At 42.0% G+C, this 16,155-nt stretch overlaps 2 protein-coding genes across 2 annotated transcripts; one reads left to right on the forward strand and one right to left on the reverse strand.

Annotated features, from left to right (window-relative positions):
* The first annotated feature begins 489 nt into the window (after positions 1-489).
* LOC146390243 (protein-glutamine gamma-glutamyltransferase 2-like) lies at positions 490-15,394 on the forward strand. The gene is made up of 11 exons (XM_084923289.1): positions 490-606; positions 778-955; positions 1,061-1,196; positions 1,422-1,531; positions 1,687-1,802; positions 4,821-4,947; positions 5,720-5,832; positions 12,560-12,734; positions 12,965-13,119; positions 13,419-13,552; positions 14,508-15,394. Exons 1-11 carry the CDS (start codon positions 490-492, stop codon positions 14,656-14,658), a joined length of 1,512 nt encoding a protein of 503 aa, XP_084779415.1. The 3' UTR covers positions 14,659-15,394.
* LOC146390244 (uncharacterized) lies at positions 7,647-8,975 on the reverse strand (the record flags this gene model as incomplete). Its single annotated transcript, XM_084909449.1, has 1 exon — positions 7,647-8,975. A coding segment is annotated over exon 1 (687 nt), but the record flags the coding sequence as incomplete, so codon positions are not given.
* Positions 15,395-16,155: the final 761 nt, after the last annotated feature.

Genomic DNA, 16,155 nt, shown 5'->3' on the forward strand with positions numbered 1-16,155 from the left:
GATCATACAGTTTGAACTAAGACTTACAAATTTAAGTAACACAATGACAACATTTAACAATTTGACTCTAACATGATGTTGTGATTTTTATGCTGATTACAGGTGACTTCTTTTATCAGACTAACAATATTGATGTTTCCATGATGCAGTCACTGGAAGGCAATTGTCAATAATTTTCGATGTAAAAGTTAAAATTATTGATGTTGGTCCAAAATAGTAATTATACAGCAATACGCACCAGTAGCATATTCTGTTAGAAATCCACATTACTTTTATTTTTCTACAAGAGAATTAAGAACATTAAAGTGTGCTGTTTAATTTGAAGAATATTTGATACACCGTGTCATAACAAAAGTGGTCTTTGAGCTTCTGACTGGTCACCAATTCATGACAAAGATCCCTAAGCTTACAGCCAGATTAATAATACATTCTTTCCTGCAATTGGTATTGTAGCTCTAACTTGTGCTTCTTACCCAGTTCGAGGAGGAAATGGTGGACATTTGTCTCAAGATATTGGATGCCAACCTCAAACACAGAAAAGACCCAGCTGGTGACACCTCTGCTCGTTGTAACCCCGTCTATGTTAGCCGTGTGATCAGTGCCATGGTAGGACCTAAATTCACGTGCATTACAATTTACATTTAACACTTCATTTAAAAACTTACAAGTTAAGTTTTTAATGCTACCTGTTGTAACAATAATAATAATAATATAAACCAAATTTACTCTTGTGCAACCAATGGATGAGCAAGAATGCAGCATTTGTCTGATTTGCAGGTCAACTCCAGTGATGATGGAGGTGTACTAGTGGGACGCTGGGATGGAACCTATAGTGATGGATGCAGCCCCACCTGCTGGACTAGTAGCGTTAGCATCCTTCAGCGCTGGTTTCAAAACCGCTGCTATCCTGTCAAGTACGGACAGTGCTGGGTGTTCGCTGCTGTAATGTGTACAGGTACTGCGGATACTGTGTTGTTTTTGTGTGGCAGAGTATTGCCATGAACTTTAAGCAAAACTGAGACGTCATTTGACTTGATCATTTTGTTGTCTGTGATTTCAGTGATGCGATTCTTTGGTATTCCATGCCGTGTCGTCACCAACTTTCAATCTGCTCATGACTCAAACAATAGCCTCACTATTGATCAATATTATGATGACTATGGAGTCCGTAGCAAGGAGGCCTCCGAAAATGTCTGGTAAGACATTCAGACAGTCAGTCAGATGTGCAAGTAAAATGAAAACTTTATTATTGTTTTCTTCCTGTTTGAGTTTTGAGGCCTGACTTGAAAAGGAACACGAACGTCTGTTAAAGTTACATATTGATAATACTAATGATATATTTTCACACAGACAGAGCTATTATATTATGCAATTTAAAAACCTCAGAGATATAAACTGGGAAGCTCACCTTTCTTGTGCAGGAACTTCCATGTGTGGGTGGAAGGATGGATGAAACGACCAGACCTCATGAAAGGTGGTATCTATGATGGCTGGCAGGTCTTGGATCCCACTCCACAGGAAGAAAGTGAAGGTAAAAACTATTTAGTTTTTATTTAGAAATGAATGCACTGAGACAGATGCACAAATGAATGATTCCAATGAGAAGTACAAACAATTATTTTGTGGGTTCTTTAAAAAAGTTTTTGTTAAATTTGTAAAAGTCCGACTTTGCTTTTGCTGCTCCAGGTATGTTCTGCTGTGGTCCAGCCCCAGTCAACGCTATCCTACGTGGTGACACAGACGTCAAGTATGATGTACCATTTGTCTATGCTGAGGTCAACGCTGACATTGTCAAATGGATGGTCTGTACCAGTGTTATAAAATAACCGGCTGTATACTATACAGTCTGTCTATACAATCTGTATTTCTACCTTTTATCTGAAGAATTTACTCTTTCAGCTCTTTTAAACTCAGTTTTAACCTTAATCCTAACCTTAAAAGATCTGGTACCTACCATTTTTTATCAAGTTTTCCCTATTATATGTTATTGTTATTGATACGTCTTCCACAGAGAAAGCAGAATCAGGGGATGATGGAAATGACCTGTTCATCACTGGGAGTAAGGTCACTGAGGCAGTTAAACAACAACTTAGTGGCAGGGTCCCTGGGGTGGATGAGGTTCACCCTGAGTTCCCGAAGGCTCTGGATGTTGTAGGGCTGTTTTGGTCAACACGCCTCAACAATGGAGATCAGAGTACTTCTGGATTAACAGACTGGTGTGGTGGTTCCCATCGTCAAGAAGGGGAACAGAGGGTGTGTTACAACTGTAGAAGGATCACACTCCTCAGCCTCTGCTAGAAAGTCTATGCCAAGGTGCTGGAAAGGAGTGTCTGTCCGTTAGTTGAATCTCGGATACAGAAGGAAAAATGTGTTTTTCATTCAATTCAATTCAATTTATACAGCAAGTTTAATGCCCTTCAATGCCCTGTACCAACAAGGCATTGAAGATGCTAACAGTGGCTGAATTATATTCTTAAACTCAGTTACAGCACTTTCAGAAAGACATCTACTGTGATAAAGTCTACTCCCCACTGCTGTGTAATCAATTATTGTAAATTTAAACAGTGTTCAGGAAACACTGTTAAATGTTCAGTTTCTATGCCATATGTTAAAACAAGATCTAAAGTGTGATTAAAGTGGTGGGTGGGTTCTTTTACGTTTTGAGAGAAGCCAATTGTGTCTAATAGCAGATTAAATGCCATGTTGAGGCTATTGTTTTTAGCATCTACATGGATGTTAAAATCACCCACAATAATTATTTTATCTGAGCTGAGAAGTAAATCAGATAAAAAGTCTGAGAAATCAGACAGAGACTCTGCGTAGGGCCCAGGTGGACGATAGATGATAACAAGTAAGACTGGTTTCTGAGTTTTACAGCTGGGGTGGACGAGGTTAAGCATCAGGCTTTCAAATGAATTAAAAGTCTGTCTTGGTCTTTCTTTAATTAATAGGTGAGAAAAATTGCTGCCACACCGCCCCCTCGGCCTGTGCTTCGAGATATCTGGTAGTTAGAATGACTTGGGGGTGTTGATTCATTTATTCAATTCATTTACTCAATTCAATTATTAAGTCATGTACTAACAGTGACTTGGAGGAGAGAGACTAATATTTAATAATCCACATTTCACTGTTTTACTCTTTGGTTCAGAAGTGGATACTGTATTGTTCTTTCTTTGTAACTGTTTATGTTTAAGTTGTTTGTTGCTGGTTTTTAGTTTGTTTTTTGTCTGTTTGGGAGCTGATACAGTCTCAATGGAGATGGGTTTTTGGGGGGGTAGCAGGAGGAGAGAAGCTGCACAGAGGCGTGTAAGACTGCAACTCTGCTTCCTGGTCCCAACTATGGATAGTCATATTTTGGGGGGTTTAATAAATTTGTCCATATTTCTAGAAATGAGAGCTGCTCCATCCAAAGTGGGATGGATGCCGTCTCTCCTAACAAGACCAGGTTTCCTCTAGAAGGTTTGCCAATTATCTATGAAGCCCACATCGTTTCTGAGACACCACTCAGACAGACAGCAATTTAAGGAGAACACGCGGCTAAACATGTCACTCCTGGTCTGATTGGGGAGGGGACCAGAGAAAACTACAATATTGGTTCAATATTGGTTTTAGTGACCTCTGATTGGTGTAACCGGGTGTCATTAATGCCGACGTGAATTATAATTTTACTGAATTTACGTTTACTCTTAGCCAGCAGTTTTAAATTTCCTCCAATGTCTCCTGCTCTGGCCCCTGGAAGAAAATTGACTATGGTTGCCGGTGTCTCTAGCTTCACGCCTCAGAACAGAATCGCCAATTACCAGAGTTTGACCACCTGTGGGTGTGTCGCTGAATCGGGAAAAGCAGGTAGACACATGAACAGCTTGGTGGCGTTCAGTGATCCTAGCCTCCAGACCTGCAAATTGGCTACATTTGTTACAAGTATCATTACTGCCAAGGAGTAACTAAACATCTGACACAATGAGCAGGAAAGTGCAGGAGGAACAGGTGAAGAGGCCATGCTGCTAGCGACTCGGCTACAAGCTAAGCAAGTGAAACCCTAAAGACACAGCGAGTGAATACTTGGACTCTAAATTGCTTCGAATGAAGCATGTGAAGATTACACTATGAAATAAGAATTCTTTGATTAAATTGCTACGCAGATAAACTACACAAAAACACCACTGTGTGTTGGAACACGACGCGATACTCTACTGCAGAGAGCGCGAACACCAAGTGACAGCGCCACCCAAAGGATCTCACAAGGTTCATCCCAGTCGCGGAACACTAGAGCAGCTCTTTACCCTGTCTCGTTCCCATCGGGTGTTGGACAGCCAATGTTGCCCTTTGTCACCAATTCTGTTCATAATTTTTATGCACAGAATTTCTAGGCTTAGCGAAGTGGCAGAAGGCTTCCACTTGGGCAGACTCAAAATTTAATCTCTGTTTTTTAAGGACGATGTGGTTCTGTTGGCTTCATCGGGTGGTGGCCTCCAGCTCATACTGGAGTGGTTCGCAGCCAAGTGTTAAGCAGCGGGTTAGGTTGCTGCCCCCTGCGAAAATGTATGGATGTTGTTGTTAATTGACAAGATGTAAGACCATTAAGGAGCCCAATGTTCACTCCATATTTCTCTGGGCTACCCCTTCAAACTCATTCAACATCCCAAATGCAAACAGAGATCACACTTACATCATCTACAATTTAATGGCGACAACTTCAACACAAAGGTTATTCTGACTGACAAACATAAGTGCAGATTTACCAGTGACTTTAGTTTATTAAATTATGCAGTCTTGCACAAAGTATTGACAATTTTCTGTTTTGATGTTACTTTTCTCAGATCAGTACTAACGGTTCAAAGAAGAAAATGTACACTGACTCCATGTCAGTGGGTCAGAGCATCTCTACCAAGGCTGTTGACTCCTGGAAAAGGGTTGATATCACTGACAGCTACAAGCACAGGGAAGGTAAAACAAACATACAATGCTCATTTGCATTGCTTGTGTCAACTGGACATCAATATTATTTGGATAACTGTTTGGTAACATTCTAGTACAACTGCTAAAGGCAGTTTCAGTTCAAATGATCCCAGACAACACAAACAAGTTTCTTATGTTTCCTAGCTCAGTTTGCTTACGATCTTGAGTTTATCTGTATTTCTAGTTTAGGTTTTCTTGCTTTTTAATTGGTCCTGTTCATGTTTTTGTCTTGTTTCTATGGCATATATTTGCCATTTTGTCTTGTGTCTCTGTCCTTCCCTCAGCGTTTCCCCAGTTAGGTCAGTCTCTTCTTCTGTGGCATGTCTCCGTGTGGCACTCTGTCTCTTGTCCCTAGTTCTCTGCCCCTCTCTCTCCTCCCTCTGTTCTCTGGGTTTCATCTGTCTGCATCTCAGTGTGTGTGTTTCTCCTACTTCCTGTTTCAGTTTGTCACTCTCTTATCATGTGTGTTCAATGTTCAGCTGTGCTTTACCTGTCTCATTAGTTGATTGTGTTCAGCCGTGTTCCCCATGTGTCTTCTCTCTGTCCCGAATCCCTCCATCCCCCCGTCGGTGATCTCCCTCATTCTTCAGCTGTGTGTTCTGCCTGCTTGTCTAGTTTCCAGTAACTCCCAGTTCAGTTTTGTACATTCTATAGTTAATCAATAAAGCTGCTTTTTGAGTTTAGTTTTGCCTCCAAGATGTGCATTTTGGGTCCCCCAATCATGCCCGCTTCACACAGCACATGCCATATTTCCCTACAGGCAGCGCAGAGGAGAGAGCCATCTTCAAACGTGCAGTCAGAATGAACTCAAAAGAAGGTCAAGGATGTGACATAGAAGAGGCACCCCAGTATGTTGAGATGAAAATCAAAGAGGTAAAACTCAAAATACAAGACTGGGAAAACTTTGTATCATTACAACATGATATAAATACAAGAATGTGTTGATTTGGTCAAAATTCATAATGCACGACCCAGTAAAAAAAACAAACAAAAAAAACCAAACAGTTGAAACAGTGTGAAATCAGAACCAGAATCAGAAAGGGTTTTATTGCCAAATGTTGAGCAGGTTTACAACATTAGGAAATTGCTGCGGTACTTAGTGCAAACATACTGTCATATAACACTTAAATAGACATGAAAATAAAAATAAGAATAAAAATTAAAAGTGCTAAGTAGATAGATATATACATGAGTGCAGGTGGTGATCAGTGCCAAACATGGAATGATGCAGTGAACACAGCGTAGGGTCATGTGTTAGTGGTGGGAACAGTCATACGGTTATTGTTCATGAGTCCAACAGCAGAGGGGAAGAAACTGTTCTTATGGCGAGAGGTTCTGGTGCGAATGGACCGGAGCCTCCTGCCTGAGGGGAGCAGGTCAAACAGACTGTGTCCAGGGTGAGAAGGGTCAGCTGAGATCTGAGCTGCACGCCCCAGTGTCCTGGAGGTGTACAGGTCCTGCAGAGATGGGAGTCTGCAGCCAATCACCTTCTCAGCAGAGCGCACAACACACTGCAGTCTCTGTTTGTCCCTGATAGTGGCTCCAGCGTACCACACGGTGATGGAGGAGGTGAGGATGGACTCGATGATTGCAGTGTAGAATTGCATCATCGTCCGTGTTGGCAGGTTGAATTTCTTCAGCTGCCTCAGGAAGTACATCCTCTGCTGGGCTTTCTTAATGACGGAGGTGATGGTGGGCTCCCACTTCAGGTCCTGGGTGATGGTGGTACCCAGGAAGCGGAATGAGTCCACAGAGGTGATGAGGGTGTCAGTCAGGATGATGGGGGGGAGTGGAGCTGTGTGCTTCCTGAAGTCCACAATAATCTCCACTGTCTTCTGGGCATTCAGCACCAGGTTGTTGTGGCTGCACCAGGACACCAGACGTTCAACCTCCCTCCTGTAGGCAGACTCATCCCCGTCCGAGATGAGTCCAATAACGGTGGTGTCATCTGCAAACTTGATTAGCTTGACAGACTGGTGGGTGGAGGTGCAGCAGTTGGTATACAGGGAGAAGAGCAGAGGAGAGAGAACACAGCCCTGAGGGGAGCCGGTGCTGATGGTCCGGGAGTCCGAGACATTCTTTCCCAGCCTCACATGCTGCTTCCTGTCCGTCAGGAAGTCAGTGATCCACCGGCAGATGGGATCAGGCACATTCATCTGGGAAAGCTTGCCTTGGAGATGGTCTGGAAGGATGGTGTTGAAGGCAGAGCTGAAGTCCACAAACAGGATCCTGGCGTAGGTTCCTGGGGAGTCCAGATGCTGCAGGATGAAGTGTGGAGCCATGTTGATAGCGTCGTCTACAGACCTGTTGGCTCTGTATGCAAACTGCAGGGGGTCCAGGAGGGGGGCCGTGAGGGTCTTGAGGTAGGAGAGAACCAGGCGCTCAAATGACTTCATGACCACAGATGTCAGAGCCACAGGTCTGTAGTCATTTAGTCCAGTGATCTTTGGTTTCTAGGGGACAGGGATTATGGTAGAGGACTTGAAGCAGGCAGGCACATGACATGCCTGCAGTGAGGAGTTGAAAATGCCAGAAAACACTGGGGCCAGCTCGTTTGCACAGTGTCTGAAGGTGGCAGGAGACACACCGTCTGGGCCGGGAGCTTTTCGAACATTCAGACTCTTAAACTGCTTCCTCACATCTGCTTCATGAATATGAAGAGTTGAGGTGGGAGGAGGTGGTGTGAAATCCTCCTTGGTGTGGGGTGTGGAGGGAGGTGTTGTAGGTGAAGTGTTTGATGGTGGTGATGGCTCTATGGATGGGGGAGAGGTGGGGGAATGAGTGTCCAAAGTGTCTCTTTTGTTGGGGCCGTTGGAGGTGTGAAGGCTGCCTGATGGCTCGTCAAAACGGCAGTAAAAGTCGTTAAGGGTGGTGGCCAAGAGCAAGTCATCAGTGGAGTGGGGGATTTTAGGCTTGTAGTTGGTGATATTCCTAAAACTTTTCCACACAGAGGCCGACTCATTCTCTGAGATCTGCTGCTGCATCTTCTCAGAGTGCTGATGTTTAGCAATGTCCACTTCTTTTGTGAACCTGTACTTGGCCTCTCTGTAGCAGTCCCTGTCTCCGCTTCTGAACGCCTTTCTCTTTTCCAGCCACAGCTTTTTGAGTTTAGGAGTAAACCAGGGTTTGTCATTGTTATAACTCACCCTGGTGCGTGATGGCACAATGCTGTCCTCACAGAAGTGGATATAGGAGGTGACAGTGTCCGTAAACTCGTCCAAGCTGTTAGAAGCAGCCTTCATTGTGTCCCAGTCTGTAGACTCCAAACAGATGCGAAGCTCCTCCACAGCCTCGTTGCTCCACAGTTTTTTAGTCCTCACGACAGGTTTGGAGAGCTTCAGCCTCTGTCTGTACGCGGGGATCAGGTGGATCATGACGTGGTCAGAAAGTCCGAGTGAAGCACGGGGCACCGCACGATAGGCCCCGCTGATCGTACTGTAACAGTGGTCTAATGTCCTCTCCTCTCTGGTCGGGCATTTAATATACTGCTTGTATTTGGGAAGCTCATGGCTTCACATCCTGCACATCCGCATCTGGCGGGATGTAAACAGCGGCCAAGATGAATGAAGCAAACTGAAACCTGGAAACCTGCAGACTCATCACCATCCTGAATGAGGCCAATGATGGTGGTGTCATCTGCAAATTTCAGCAGTTTAACAGCCGAGTTCTTGGAGGCGCAGTCATTGGTGTACAGCAGGAGCAATAGTGGTGAGAGGACACATCCTGCTGAGGGACCGAGTTTCAGAGGTGATCTCCCCCAGCCTCACTTGCTGCTTCCTGTCTGTCAGGAAGCTGGTAATCCACTGACAGGTAGCTGGTGACACGCTGAGCTGGGAGAGTTTGGAGGAGAGAAATTCAAGCACAATGGTATTAAAAGCCGAACTAAAGTAAACAAACAGGACCCTGGCATAAGTTCCTGGGCGGTCGAGATGTTGCAGGATGTTTGAGGCAAGGAGGGTGAAACTCCGTCTGGTACAGGGGCTTTCATGGACTTCTCTTTCTGAAACAGTTGGCTCACATCCTGAGTGTGTATTCTGAGTTCCAGGGAGGAGGAAAGACGGGTGAGAGGTGTGATGGTGGTCGTTGAGTCTGGATTGGGGATGGTGAGGGGGGAGGGGTGAGAGGTGTGTTGGGGGTCAATGTCTGAAACAATGTCTCTGGGGAGGGGTGGGTGAGGGTTGAGAGTCTGTCCGTCTCAAACCTGCAATACAATGTATAGAGATTGACAGACTTTCACATTTTACAGACAGACTTTCGCGCATTGCAGGTACCAGTGGCAACAAAATCAAAACACTGCATTAAGCGCTAGTATTTCCAGCACCGGTAATCATTAATTCTGCGGTTTTAATCCCTACTTGCATTTTGTTTGCCCCAAAAACAGTTCTGTACAAAACAACGGCGAACTCGGCAGGTCCGTACGAAGACAGACTTGACGAAAAAAGGCAAAAAAAAGTACGAGGAAAAAATCAAAGGAGTGAAAGGGTCAGACCCATACGAGAATACAGAGTGGAGTTAGGACATTAGCGTGCTGCCCAACTTTCATCACGCACATATTTATTATTATATGGTCCTAAGTTTTAGTGCGTACACTCACAAAATGTTTAGTAACTTCAGATCCCTGCAACAAGCCCAGGTCCAGTTTACTTTGGTGATTTGGACTATTCCATTTCACAGCTGTTTATCTCCTGTACAGGCCAACGCAATCTATTTGTCTTTTCAGGTTGTAGTATTACACAACATTTTCAGATCCAATAGAAATAAAATAAGTGTTTCGTAATTCATTCAATTTATTGTCTTTATTTATAACTGCCATTATTGTTTCATTCTATTATAGAATCTTACAAGAAAGAGGCAAAATTGTAAAAATCCATTGTGCTTTATTAGCTGGTTCGGTGAAAAACAAATCAACAATGCAAAAAAAAAAAAAACATAGTGGAAAACATTTATTCATCACTTGATTGCTTCAATACAACCCTTGGGCACATATATGCGGGACTTTTCGTGGCTGTTTTGGTATCGCTCTCTCTCTTACCCGATCAAATCTCGCTGTGGTAGCAGCTTTAAACTCGGTCTGACACAGGCTGATGCAGGGTGCCCAGTCTGGATCGCATTCCTGCATTTTGTAGGCTGGTTTTCCTACAAAACACAACAAACATTAGCCCACAAAGCCACAGTGAACAACGCAGCATAGCGCAACGAATTCAATTCAAATCAATATGAGGCTTATTTGTAACCTACATCAACAATTACGTTATGATAATTTATATAATTTACCCGTCGGCTTCCCGTGGCTGTCATGCGACCAGCTATTGCAGTTAATAATACAACAGCTTCTTGCCATTCTTTGTGTTTCTTTTTATCGCTGTGTGACTGTTTTCATGTGAAAGCATGTGTGCCACTCGTACCCACAATCCTTTGCAGTTTTACCCCAGAATGACGTCACATTTTCAATCTCTATTCAGCCCATCTGCCAGGTCTTTGTTTGCTTACACGGGGGGTGAGGAGCGTCTGTAGCTGGTGATTTCCTGCAGGCCCCTCTACACTGACGCAGGGTTGTTGGCTGAGAGCCGTTCTTTCAGCTTCTGGGAGTAGATCCTTTTGGCTGCTTTGATCTCCCTGGTCAGTGTGTTCCTGGCCTGCTTGTACAGGGCCCTGTCACCACTTCTGTAGGAGTCCTTCTTGGCCTTACGAAGATGTTGGAGTTTAGGAGTGAACCATGGTTTATTGTTGTTGTATGTGCAAAAGGTCTTAGTTGGCACACACACACACACACACACACACACACACACACACACACACACACACACACACACACACATGTTCACAAACACTGATGTATGATGTCACAGTGTCCGTCAGCTCATCCAGATGCTGAGATGCAGCTTCGAAAACAGTCCAATCAGTGCAGTCAAAGCAGTCCTACAGTTCCTGCTTTGCTGCGTTAGTCCCCTTCTTCACAGTTTTGACTACAGGCTTGGCATGTTTAAGTTGTTGCCTTTAAACTGGAATAAGATGGACCAGGCAGTGATCAGAATATCCCGAGGCTGCCCGGGGGACAGAGCGAAATCTGCCGGGCTTACAACTTCACCGGGCAGACCGTGAAATGGAGCTCTCAGGGAAAACAAAGGGTGGTGGAGTCTGCTTCTACATTAACAAAGGTTGGTGTACTGATGTCGCAGTGTTACAGAAATACTACTGCACAAACCTGGAAACTTTTGTCATCAACTGCAAACCATTTTATTCACTGCAGGAGTTTTCTTCCTTCATGCTGGTTGGAGTTTGCATCCCTCCTCAGGCCAATGCAAACAACGCACTGGCTGACAAGATTACCACCCTTGAAAGAAAAGTCCCGGATTCCTTCACAATTGTCCTTGGGGATTCTAACAGAGCAAATCTAAACCATGAACTTTCTAAATATAGACAGCATATAGACTGCCCCACCAGGTACAACATTATATTGGAACACTGTTACACTACTTTAAGACAGTATCTGGGATTCGCTGGGAAGAGAGCGGAGATTCATGAGGTGAATGGAGGGGAGTGTCGTGCGGAATCCCTGCTGATGTTGCACCCCTGAAAACAGGGGGGAAAGAATCACGAGAGTGATTATGACTTGCGTCTCTCGTGCAGTTGTTTATTGCAGTGAAAATGAACAGAAATGTTTCACATTATGTACTGCTTAATGTCACATGGTGGAAGACAAACACTAAATAATAAACCAAAATACTAAAGTGCTTACTATATATGCCAGAACATGTTTCCTCGCAAAATTGTTCACAATAGCTGCGTTTTTAGCTCCTGCCGTTATCTTAATGGCCATTATAAAGTACAAAACTGAGGCTCAAAACCGCCATGTACATGTGCACAAAACTGTAATATAATGCTTCTAAAGCTTACAAAACTATGAAGGGTTACCTCTTAGATACCTTAACAGTGTACACATTGGAAATATATAAACTTTTAAACACTTTTACCTGAAAACAGGGGGGAAAGAATCACGAGAGTGATTATGACTTGCGTCTCTCGTGCAGTCGTTTATTGCAGTGAGGAGAATGCGCAAAAGCCCCCTAGTGGAGATTAGAGACACTACTAATCGATCCCAGAAAAGGCTTACTAGCCGATCAGTGATGTATAGATTGCAGTTCTCTTAAGTAACATGAAAGCCATTGATTTAAAATGAAAAATAATAAACTCTTAACCATGTTCTTACCATATGTATATTATTTTTGTCCTTATATCAACTGATATGAATTAGTATTAACTGAACAGTTTTATATGCAGTAGTCCTTCAACAATAGTCCTTCAACCTGTCACACTGATGCACAGGGTGGGCCATTTATATGGATACACCGTAATAACATGGGAATGGTTGGTGATATTAAAGTCCTGTTTGTGGCACATTAGTATATGTGAGGGGGCAAACTCCTCAAGATGGGTGGTGACCATGGTGGCCAATTAGAAGTCGGCCATCTTGGATACAACTTTTGTTTTTTTCAATAGGAAGAGGGTCATGTGACACATCAAACTTATTGGTAATGTCACAAGAAAAACAATGGTGTGCTTGGTTTCAACAAAACTTTCAATGTAACTTCAACACCAGGAGACCAAGGCGATAAATGGCCAGGACATTAAACTGAGGCTCAAGCTGAGCAGTAAGGATCACACCAATAAGGTGTTGTCTGTCCGTGTCAACGCTCAGGCCATGAGGTACAACGGCAATCCAGCGGGCAACATCCTGAACAAAGTGCAGCACGTGACACTTCTGTCTGGACAAGGTCTGCAGTTCTTATCTTACAATTTTGTTCAGCATTGTAATTTATTTGAAAAAAAAAAAAAAAAAAAAATCATATAGATTTCTGTGATTTGAGGCTGCTACTTCAAACTCCACCCCAAGTGTCAGAAATGAAAAAAACTTAGAAAGAAACAAGAAATTAAAGTTTCCTGATGATACCATGAATCTCTGGATCAGTTCTCACATTCCTGCCTCTCACTGTATGTCCTACAGATGTGGCCATACCTATCCAGATCCCCTTTGCAGATTACAGCAAATATATGGTGAACTGCGACAGCATAAAGGTTACAGCAGTGGCCAGTGACAGTGATGAATACTACCAGACTGAGACCAACATCACCCTAGAGCAACCAGTCATCTCCATGAAGGTCATTAAAATCCTAATTTTGTGTGTAATATAAGGAAGTATGTGATTTTATAACACAGGAAGTGAAAGCAGATTCAAACTAATGTCATTACTTGGTAACAAAGTATGTGTTCATGGTATACGGTAGACTGGCTGTGTCGCATGGCCTTACAACGATAACTGCTGATCGGTTATTTGACAGTCAAAAAAGCTTCACCTGAACTCAGTTGATGAACAGGTCCTATGAGATTCTGAAAATTCTGGACTTTGTTCTATAATTTGCTGCACATTAATGCTGTACTATATCTGTGCTTCTTTTAGGTTTTGTATCCAGTCCATGTGAACCGTGAAATGACATTGGAGGTGGAATTTAAAAACCCGCTCAATGAGAGGCTGAGAAACTGCTCCCTGACAGTCATTGGATGTGGCCTTTTTAAATCAGACTATATACAAAGGTCAGTACTGAGACTTAACATACAATCTAACTCATTACAATCACAGGGTATAAGGAACAATGTGATTGTCTGAAGCTAATGATAATATTTCCCATCTTCAACCAGATGCTTTTTGTGAATCAGTAATTTGCTTTCTTTGTGAGAGTTACAAAAAATATTGATTCTAGTCAGATTTCATTTCATCATGTCAGCAGTTAAAAAAAAAAACAAAAACCTTTATTTTTCTTGTGCTCTGCCAGTTCACTCATTTTCATTTGCTTTAATATTGATGTTAATGCAGTAACCTCATTATGTAAAATATCTTTAAAACAACACTTTTAAACCATAAACTATTGATGCTTGTGTAAAGATGAAACAAATTCATGGAAATTTTCTTGTAACTTTAACTTATTTAATTCAAGCCATTGTTTGTCTGCCACGTGTCTGATATGTTGCCACAGAAAAAGAATTAAAAATCTTCAAAAAGGAAATAACGAGAGAAATAATCCATTAAATACTCATTTTTGTATACGTAGCCTTTTGTTTTGATTAAAGTTGTGTTTTAAAGAATTGAAGTGGCCACAAAAGACTTTCAGATTTTGATTCATGCTGCATATTTTAGTGCTCTAAACAAATCTAAATTTTCTTTTTCCTCCAGTCTTCAAAAGAAAAGAAACATTTCTAACTTACAGTGCTATGTTGTTGGTAGTGCCACCAAGTGTTGTTCACCAATAAATAGTTCCAGCTCACAATTCCATTTTGCATAAAGATAAAAAAAAAAAAAGATAAACAGTATGCTAATCCTAATTACTGCTTACAGACTGCTTTTGTAAAGAGTTTAGCTAAAGCTAGGCAACAGTTTTCCTTTATTTTTATTCCCCCCCCCCCCTAAGCTAAGTTGGCTTAACTAGCCTAGGTTCTCATCCAAACAGGGCTTGAAGTAAAATAAAAAATAATAATGTTTTTCTATTTACAGTGACCTGGGTGAGGTAGAGCCAAAGGCCACACTGAAGCTCAAGATTACCACGACTCCCTACAGAGCTGGACTGAAGACCGTGGTTGCTGACTTCGACTGCAGCAGCTTCAGAGACATAAAGAGCTCCTGCATCGTTGACGTTAAACCATGAAGCTCTGGTTTCATTTACAGCTCCCTCTGTGTTTCTGTTTCTTTATTTAGTTTAAACTGGGATAGATTAATCTACTACACCTTGTTATGACTATCATCCACAGTAACGTTACTATCCATAGTCAAGGTTTTGTTTGTTTTTTTTCCACTGGCTGGGATATAATCAAGTAGATTTTTTATTTCAAAGATGCAAACTGCCCAACATTTTCGGGGATATGCTTTGGGACTAACAGTTACCATAATTAATAATTAATGAGTAATGTAATCATTTTAATAAAAGAAGAGGGAGAAAACAGATTTCCTGATATTGCTTTGTAGCTTTTCTCTGTTTGTGCATTAATTATTATTGGGTTTAAATGATTGTGGGAAAATTATGAAGCTGTATTTTGTAACATGTTATAAACATTTATCTCATCTGTGTAACAAATTTGAATATAACGGTGATGAACCGAAACAACATTTTAGGCTGGAAATTTCACTCCAGATTATACAACTATAAACTTGAGGGAAATGATCCACATTAGCAGAATAAAAAATATCATGGAAATATTCTGGTGGTGAGCAACAATTTGATCCCAGTGCTGTTTATGGACAGTCCAGTGCTAATAACAAATTATTGTCCTTTGAATGCAAATATCATATCTGTAGTTACGATTTTTAAAAAAAATGCATATTTAAATTCAAAGACCTATGTGTGTAATCAAATACTCAAAAACAATGTAATGGGATATATTAAAGGTAACAACAAATAAAAACAGTGTTTCTCTTTATTGTCTTATATACTCCTAATTCCCAGGCTACATTCATGTTCTGTTCTGGGAACATCACTTTTTCCATAGTTTAATTAAAAATTAACAAACTGATGACGTTTCACTCAAACGCAAGTTTTTTTCTTTAAGGCTAGTACAACAATTTATCTGTTGGTAACCAATTAAAATAAAATATATTTTTGTCTTTGTCATGGTTTGCAGAGTGGCAGGCAGGAGGTAGGACCCAAAAGCAGGATTCATAAACGGGGAGTAAACTCAAAACTAGTGATGTGACGTTCTGTATCGAGGCTTCAAATCTTGTGTCGCGTAATGGAGGGGGCGTTTCCGTGATGCACGTTTTGAGGCTTGCTTCATTTATGGGAGGAGCTGAAAATGATGACGTCCGAAGCCTCGCTGCCCAGCTGTACCATGTGACTGGTTCAGGAAGTGGTTCGAACTTTGCAACAAGCTATGACAGCGATACAAACCCCTCAGACTCCATTCAAAATGTGGGTGTTTGGAGAGAGTTGGAGACCGTTTGGAGAGAGTTGGAAGGTTTAGGAGAGTGAGGAGAGAAAGTCAGGAGAGGATGGAGCCAGCTTAGAAGAGTAGGATGTCCTCCCCTGTGTGGGAACATTTTGATCTTATATCTCCCAACAAGGTATGTAAATTTCTACAGAAGATTTATTTTCATAATACTGATGGTGCAATAAAATTGATGTTAAGCTGTCTGGTGAAGTGTTTGCTAT

The sequence above is a fragment of the Perissodus microlepis genome, chromosome 3 (genome assembly GCF_051167445.1).
Source record: "Perissodus microlepis isolate ML-2025 ecotype Zambia chromosome 3, ASM5116744v1, whole genome shotgun sequence".
Lineage (NCBI taxonomy): Eukaryota > Metazoa > Chordata > Actinopteri > Cichliformes > Cichlidae > Perissodus > Perissodus microlepis.